Consider the following 7,413-nt stretch of genomic DNA (forward strand, 5'->3'; position numbering starts at 1 on the left):
ATCTCAAAACCAAAATCAGATCCAACTCCTAAAATCCTATCCAAAACCAAATTAAAAACCCTAACAAACAAGACACAAATTCATTTAGTTAGGGCTCCTGCTCTCGATCTTTAGCAAAATTACACACATTTGATATCATCAGGAACCGCTTGATGTGACTTACTTTGATGATGGCTCTTAATCAAATTACACTCTCAACAATTTGGTATGTTATGTCATTTAAGGTAGGGAGGAGCGATTACGATGGTTATGGTGATTTTGTTTAGTTTCTCAACGAAGACAAGCAACATATGTTCATATTTTTCCAGACAGTGGTGATTACGTGAACCACAAACGGAGTTTTAAGCTGGAAATAAGTGGCGATGCTAAAACAGGTGCACATAGATATGTTTGAGGTTGGTCCATGTGCCACTAAATTGAAGTGTTTATTAGTTTTGGTTTGAAATTACGGTCTACTGCACAAAAAAATGTTCTAGGTTGTTAGACAATAGTCCAAATATTTGACAAAGCATTTACTTTTAAAGGTGAATTGTCTTTTGCATGGAACATAAGCATACTAGTGAGAAATAGTATTGAAGAATTTCTAGTATAATGTCTTAATTGTGAAGTCAGATGAAGAATAGTGTGGCTATGTTTTTTGAAGTTTTTTTCATACGTATGTTTCACATCAGATGATACATGTTATATATAGATGACCATGCAGAAGGTGAAGAGTATTCAGAGAGGATCAATGTATCTTAAAGAGAAAACACCACAGTTGATCGATAATATCAACGGAGAGTGTGTATTTGTGATCTTGAGAGTTTTATTCTTGTAAGGAATGTAAAAGAGTACGAGAAACTTATATTTTATATTAAAATTTAAGGGGCTTGGGTTTGGGTTTAACTCATTGTGCACTTTTTCTTGTACTGGTTCTTTTATATTATAAGAATAAAGGAGACTCTTGGGATGTACGTAGGCAGAGTTTTGCCGAATCACATTAAATCATCGTGTTATCGGTTTATTTATTTGCTTTCTATTATTTACCGCAAGTTTGTCTCAAACAATTATATCCTCGCTTCTACCGGTGTGGATGCCCTAGGCAAATTGTCATAACATAGGTTTATAATGAACTTTTGTGCTCTAATGTTAGATTTTGGTGTTTGGTATAACAGTCAGATCTAGGTAATGGTGGGATTAATTTTTGTTAGGTTTGCTTTATCCTTTTAAATTATAATTTTAAACTGTTACTTATGTATGATACGAATATAATGCAATAGTAAAAGTTACAGTATACTAGATTGGAAATTGGATTGAAGAAGGATTACAAGAAAATTTAGAATGAACTTGAAATATTAGGGTTTATAAATTTTGTTTGAGATGAAGACGAAGTTAAAAGTGAAGGGAAAAGTAAAATGACGTATGGTTTATAAATCTTTCACTTTGATTTATTTCGGTAAAGGAATGGTAGGACAGATCTCAAAAAAAAAAAAGAAAAAAAAAAAAAAGAATGGTGATGTAAGAAGAAATGTAATTGTTGTTTGTAAATATGATGATGGTAATCTTGTTATGAGACACATTTTAAATTTTAGGGTTTTGATTTAATTTATGGGATTTTAGTTTTGGCTTCTTTGTTGAAGAAAAAAAATTTAAAGAAGAAAGTGATGTAAAAGACAAAAATACTCTCACATACGTAGCAAAGGACTGAAGTTAACGGATATTTTTAATTATTGTTACTGACGGGGCCCACCCACATTCATTTTGTATACCACGGGGACCAAACACTTCGAATAAAAAGTTTAGGGACCAGGGGCGGCCCAATAGGGGGTACAATATGGACATATGTCCAGGGCCCAACTTTTTAAGGGGCTCAAAAAAAATATTACTTTTCTACTAGTCCATGTAATTTTCGCATTTTTTTCTCTAATCAAACCCAATTTCTGAAAAGCCAGCGTGAAATCTGACGCATCGGTTCCAACTTCCAATTCTTAATTGCAGTCGACAAAAAAAAAAAAGAAGAAAAAGGGTTTCGAAATTCATCAGGTAAATTATTTTTGTTCAATTGTTCTTATATTACTCCGATTATTGTAGCTTCCATACTCTCCGTGATTATTTTTGTAATTTTGTCTACAGAAAAAGAAGAAAAAGGCAAATAGACAAGCGTAATATATTGTGTTAATTTGTGTGACTAGATCAGTAGATTAGATAGATATGTAGATCAGTAGATTAATTTATTTGACTAGATCAGTAGAGTTCAAATTGTTTGACTCCATTTAATTAACAAATTCAATTGAACAAATTGAATTTTGTTTTACAAATTAGTCTCTGAACAAATTGAATTATGTTTTACAATTTGGGTCGCCCCTGATCAAATGGAGGAATACTAATGAAAATTAAGTATGGAAACAAGAAACAACTTGCATTAAGAGCAATTACAATAATATTTCTGGAGTGGTATAATGTATAATCTTTAACTCAAGTTTTGTTGTATGGTTATTGTCTTATAGATTTGGTGAATAGGATTAAGGATGGTTCCTAAACAATTATCCGGTTGTGAAAAACTTAAGAGAAAAAGACTAGATGAACAAATGAAACAGTCTCAAGCCGGTGCACTAGAAAAGTATTTGAAAAAACCGACTCATGAAGAGCACGAGCAAGTACAAGTAAATCTTGAAGAAACAAAAGGGCAAGAGCATATTGATGAACAAGAGGCTGAAAAAGACGAACACGCTGAGACAAATATAAATGAAGAAGATGTGATACATAACATTGTTGATATATTTGACCCGAGAAGTTGGGAAGGGCTTAATTCTGATGAGATTAAACTTTTGGTTGAGAAGGGTCCTAAAAGAGATAATAACATAGTTTCTGGTCCGTATACCAAAAATAGAAGGTTTTGTGCAACTTTATATACAAGAACTTTACCAAATTTGGAGAAGTGTGATCGACCATGGCTAGTATATTCAAAAGAGTTAGACAAAATATTTTGTTTTTGTTGTAAAATTTTTAGAAAAGGGCAGCCGAGAGGTGGTTTGGCGGGGAAAGGTTATAAAAATTGGCATCATGCTCCGGAAAAACTCGGTATACATGAAACTACTCGGGTTCATCTTGCAAATATGAGCAAATGGTATGATATGCGTAAAAGATTGAAGTTGAAGGAAACAATTGATAAAGTACAATACGAACAATTAATGAAAGAAAGAGATTACTGGATGCAAGTTCTTTTGAGAATCGTTGCAGTGGTGAAATTTCTAGCTAAACATAGTTTAGCTTTCCGTGGATCAAAGGAAAAGTTGTACCAAAAAGGTAATAATAATTATTAGTGTTTGTGTTCATCTACCTCCAAATTATTTTTGTTTGGTTTCCACTTATTATTTATTTAATGTATTAAACAGGTAATGGAAATTTTTTGGGTCTCATTGAAATGTTGGAAGAGTTTGACCCGATTATTAAAGAGCATGTGCGACGAATTGTGAAGAGGTAATTAAACAATTTGCTACCAAGAATGCGAGGAGAGCTTCAAAAATCATTGCTTAACTATTACGGTATGTAATTTTAATGCTAAATACTTTATGTTTACTGAAATGAAGTTAGTTGTCATTTTTCATAATTAGCTTATATTATTCTTTCGGGTCTTGGGGCCCTTTTGCTTCGCTTCGTCCAGGGCACTTAAATTCTCGGGACCGGCCCTGTTAGGGACCAACGACTTTATATGATGTAAACCACAGGGACCAACCGTGTAATTTTCTCTTGTTTTTATGCTGATTCAGTGGTTCGGATTTTCAAATCATAGATATTCTTTATGATTTTATGGTTAAAGTTTCTTTCTCTACTAGTATTTTCGCATTTCACAATACCACCACTTGGTTAGACTATGTTATCGACACTGTTTGGTTTAAGGTTCCAGCGAGTTTGTCTCAATTATCGTTATGTTGTGTTAATATAGATTGCGAGTTGATTCTTAGATTGTTTAATCTTAAATTGTTTGAGGTATATTGATCATGGAGTAGTGTGTTTGGTGTTAATATTTAGGATCGTTGTAGTTACTAGTCGTGTTTTTGTTTTTATTTATATAATTTGTTAATATTTTTGGGAAAGGAAAGGTTCAGTAACGAATAATACGAATAATACAGGTGTACGGAGTATTTTAGTTAGGAAATTGAATTTGGTTTCTTTGTTGTCAAGGGTCAGCTAGAATTTTGGATACAGAATTTATAGACTCACTCCCATTGGGCCTTGGTGTATTTGTATAATTAGGCTGGTTAGCCTAATGTTTTAGCATCAATACTAATACTAATACTAATAATTTGTTCAATTACACAAATTGCATAAGTTCTAACACGCCACTTGTTGGAAACTTAATGTAATTGAGAAATTTAATCCACACTTATAAATGGGTTAGGGGGTATGGAGTGTATACCTATTAAGTGATACATTACCCGGCCCCAAGTGATTTTCCATTTTTCCTTTTGTCAATATGATGACTTAGTCAGCTCGAAATTTCGTGCTAAGTCTTCTTAGTCAGCTCAAAATTTGACTAAGTGTTTTCGTGCTAAGTTTTCTTAGTTAAACGAAATTTGACCAAGTGTTTTCTTGCTAAGTCTTCTTAATCGGCACGAAATTTGACTAAAGAATTGTGGTTAACGCAATAATGATCTAATCACGTAACATATATGTTAATGTCATTATAATTAATCTTTTAACCTTCTTGAAGAGTAATGGTCATGTAACCATTGTGACTCTTGAGATGGAAATATTTATGATGAATTAATTGGTCATTAATTCACATGATGTCTTCCATGATTTTTGAGTACCTCGTAAGGAGAAAAAACCATTCATGAGATAAAACAAGCAAATCACCTAATACTCTCTAGCAAACGGGTTCTTACTTTGTGTCATAAGTTAGATCATAATCTCTGTCTTATCCTAAAGTGATATTCGTGTAACCCAGACAATAAGGGTCGAATAATTATTTTCGAAAAGTGATACCACGATTCATTGATATATCCGGTCATCATAAAATAGAAGTTCAAAAATTTACTGCTTTTCTTCAACATATATCATATGAATGAATCTTTATAAACGGCAATTATTATTGATATAATCTAGATTGCCATGACCTAAATTATACTGCAAAACTTGCCCTTTTAACAAATCTGCCTTTCATTCGAGGTCTCCTTTCTGCATTTAGTTTCCTCACTTCATACCTTATTTTCTTCGAAAACAACCTTGTTCGTCTCTTTTCTCTGTATCTCGACACCCTCGCTTCTCTACCTCCATCTAACCGAGCCGTATTCCCCATCATCATCCTCATATCTTCACCATAATAATGCTCCATTTTTCCACATTCGCCCTGTTTAATTATAATCAAGATTATTCAAATTTGAACAATAAGCTAAAAACTTACTAGATCAAGATCGATCTATAAATCATGAAAAAATGTACCATGCAATCAAGCGAACAATCGTTAGGGTCCAACTCCGGCCTGTCACCGGTTGTCCATGGAGATCTATCATCATCCCAAGCAGAAATAATCCCATCATAATCTAGCCTTAACTTTTTTATACATTTTTTATCATGTATATTTACATCACGTTTTTCGTCTTCATTTTTCATAACCTTCTCATGTTTTGAAGAATCGTAATCAAATTTTAACTGAAATGGTTGTTGTCTCATGATCATCTCTTCTTCAATCTTCACAATATTGTTTAATTTACAATCCACCATTCCTAAGTCATCAATATTGAAACATTCTTCATCAAGACTATTTCCTAACAAGTTTTCAACATCAGCAGCAAACTCGGCTAGCTCCAAATCAGACGGTAGTATTAGTCCGCTCAAATTATCAAATTGTAGTGGAGCTTGAGCCTCCTCTTCCACTACAATAAACATACAATTTCTACACGTTCATTTTGTGTTAGCAACATGTTACAATTTTTTAGGATGTACAAATTTCACCACCTAGATAAACTACGTGTTATAATCAATTTGTGAACGTAAATTTGTTTAATACCTTCACACAAATTAATTGACTACAAATTATATTTGTGTGTATATGTCAAGAAAATTAAGTACGTACAATTAGCTAAAATATTGTAATGGTCATCTGCATCGTTGGATGTCGAGGTCTTTGTTTGCTCAAATTCACCCGAAAAGCAAAGCTCGATTGGAAAGGGATCAAGCACCGGTACCTGATACGTAATAAGTTGGTCATCGGAATTCGTAGGGGACAATTCATCACTACCAATCTCCGGGACCAAGTGAAGTGGATTAATTTGTTTGGACGATTTTGGTGTTTGATGAGACACATGTTTTTTGCTACGAGGGGTTCGCGATTTTTTTGTGAAACCCTGGTGCCATGTTGGTGGTGGAATATCTAACGACGAAAGTTTTAAAGAAGATATTTTTAAGCGAACCCTTTCATGGGTACGTGCCAGAGGGTTTGCTGAGTGAACCAATGCGTCACAAAATTGACATAAGAAAGCGTCATCGGCAGCACAATACCAACGAGCGCGTTTTCTTATGCAACTATCACACGCTCTTGCCGTCTTACCACCGATAACATTTGCGACCTTCTTCTCTGATGACACCATCTAATGATGCAATGTTAGTCGAAAATTAGATTATTTTTATATATTTCTTTTTTGAAATGGAACCAAAAAAAGAAATATGGTGGTGGATGCTTGTTTTTTTGCACTTTTGCTGTGCTAGTGTGTTCAATTGGTCATACTTCATAACGAGTATTGAGTTTGGGTTTAAGTGGGTCCCAGAGCCATGCCTTATCTGCTCTCTGATTGGTTAATTTTATAAACACCATCCTTAAGTTGTTTTCCTATTGGTGGGTATGGCAAACAAAGGATTTTTGGGGACTCGTGTTATGATGACTAGGAATGAACTTTATCCTAATCATCAACAAATATCTTGCAATTTTTTAACCAAATCCTTACACTTTCTTACTCATTCTATCTTTTAGCAAGTACGTATTCAATTAGAAAAAAAAAAAAAAAAAAAAAAAAAAAGTTGGGACAAATTGTCCAGAAAGGTAACATAAATGTCACTTTTTTTCAACAAATGGTATATCAGTTTTTTTGTTGCTCAAAAAGGAGCTTGATTTCAATTTAATGCTTAAAAAGGGTATCTGATTGCAAATTTGTTGAAATTAAGGTAATATATGACATGTAACATTTTTAATTATTCTTTTTTAGTGACTTATATGTTTGCATGTCATTTTTGTATTTTTTTTAGTGTCCACGTGATTTCCATATCATTTTTTATATATTCTTTTATTTTCATATCATTTTTATTTAACATTTCTTGTTCAACTTCATTTCATCTCCAAATTTTTCATAAAGCCTGATCGGTGTCGAAGAGCCGGTAAAAAATAGCCTAATTACTCTACTTTAGATAGGGTAAGCAGGATTCGTTTCACGGAAA

At 33.2% G+C, this 7,413-nt stretch overlaps 2 protein-coding genes across 3 annotated transcripts; one reads left to right on the forward strand and one right to left on the reverse strand.

The window, feature by feature from the left end:
* The first annotated feature begins 1,916 nt into the window (after positions 1-1,916).
* Positions 1,917-3,927, forward strand: LOC139844199 (uncharacterized). 2 transcript variants are annotated; one of them, XR_011757870.1, is made up of 4 exons: positions 1,917-2,022; positions 2,487-3,285; positions 3,375-3,524; positions 3,644-3,927. XR_011757870.1 is itself a non-coding variant. In XM_071834412.1 (3 exons), the coding sequence occupies exons 2-3, from the start codon at positions 2,508-2,510 to the stop codon at positions 3,461-3,463; spliced, it is 867 nt and encodes a 288-aa protein (XP_071690513.1). In that variant the 5' UTR covers positions 1,917-2,022; positions 2,487-2,507; the 3' UTR covers positions 3,464-3,927. The 2 variants fall into 2 exon arrangements, 1 of the variants encoding a protein (XP_071690513.1); XM_071834412.1 differs by having other exon boundaries at positions 3,375-3,927.
* Positions 3,928-5,003: 1,076 nt separating this feature from the next.
* LOC139840058 (zinc finger protein CONSTANS-LIKE 16-like) lies at positions 5,004-6,670 on the reverse strand. The gene is made up of 3 exons (XM_071830282.1): positions 6,059-6,670; positions 5,425-5,858; positions 5,004-5,332 (listed from the first exon to the last, which is right to left on the reverse strand). Exons 1-3 carry the CDS (start codon positions 6,570-6,572, stop codon positions 5,105-5,107), a joined length of 1,176 nt encoding a protein of 391 aa, XP_071686383.1. The 5' UTR covers positions 6,573-6,670; the 3' UTR covers positions 5,004-5,104.
* Between the last annotated feature and the right edge of the window lie 743 nt (positions 6,671-7,413).

Source organism: Rutidosis leptorrhynchoides, chromosome 4 (assembly GCF_046630445.1).
Source record: "Rutidosis leptorrhynchoides isolate AG116_Rl617_1_P2 chromosome 4, CSIRO_AGI_Rlap_v1, whole genome shotgun sequence".
Lineage (NCBI taxonomy): Eukaryota > Viridiplantae > Streptophyta > Magnoliopsida > Asterales > Asteraceae > Rutidosis > Rutidosis leptorrhynchoides.

Coding starts and splice junctions, on each gene's coding strand:
- LOC139840058 (XM_071830282.1), bottom strand. CDS start 6,572: ATGGTGTCATCAGAGAAGAAGGTCGCAAATGTTATCGGTGGTAAGACG. Junction 5,859..6,058: donor TTACAATATTTTAGCTAATT/GTACGTACTTAA, acceptor TGTTTATTGTAG/TGGAAGAGGAGGCTCAAGCT. Junction 5,333..5,424: donor ATTGTTCGCTTGATTGCATG/GTACATTTTTTC, acceptor ATAATTAAACAG/GGCGAATGTGGAAAAATGGA.
- LOC139844199 (XM_071834412.1), top strand. CDS start 2,508: ATGGTTCCTAAACAATTATCCGGTTGTGAAAAACTTAAGAGAAAAAGA. Junction 3,286..3,374: donor GGAAAAGTTGTACCAAAAAG/GTAATAATAATT, acceptor TGTATTAAACAG/GTAATGGAAATTTTTTGGGT.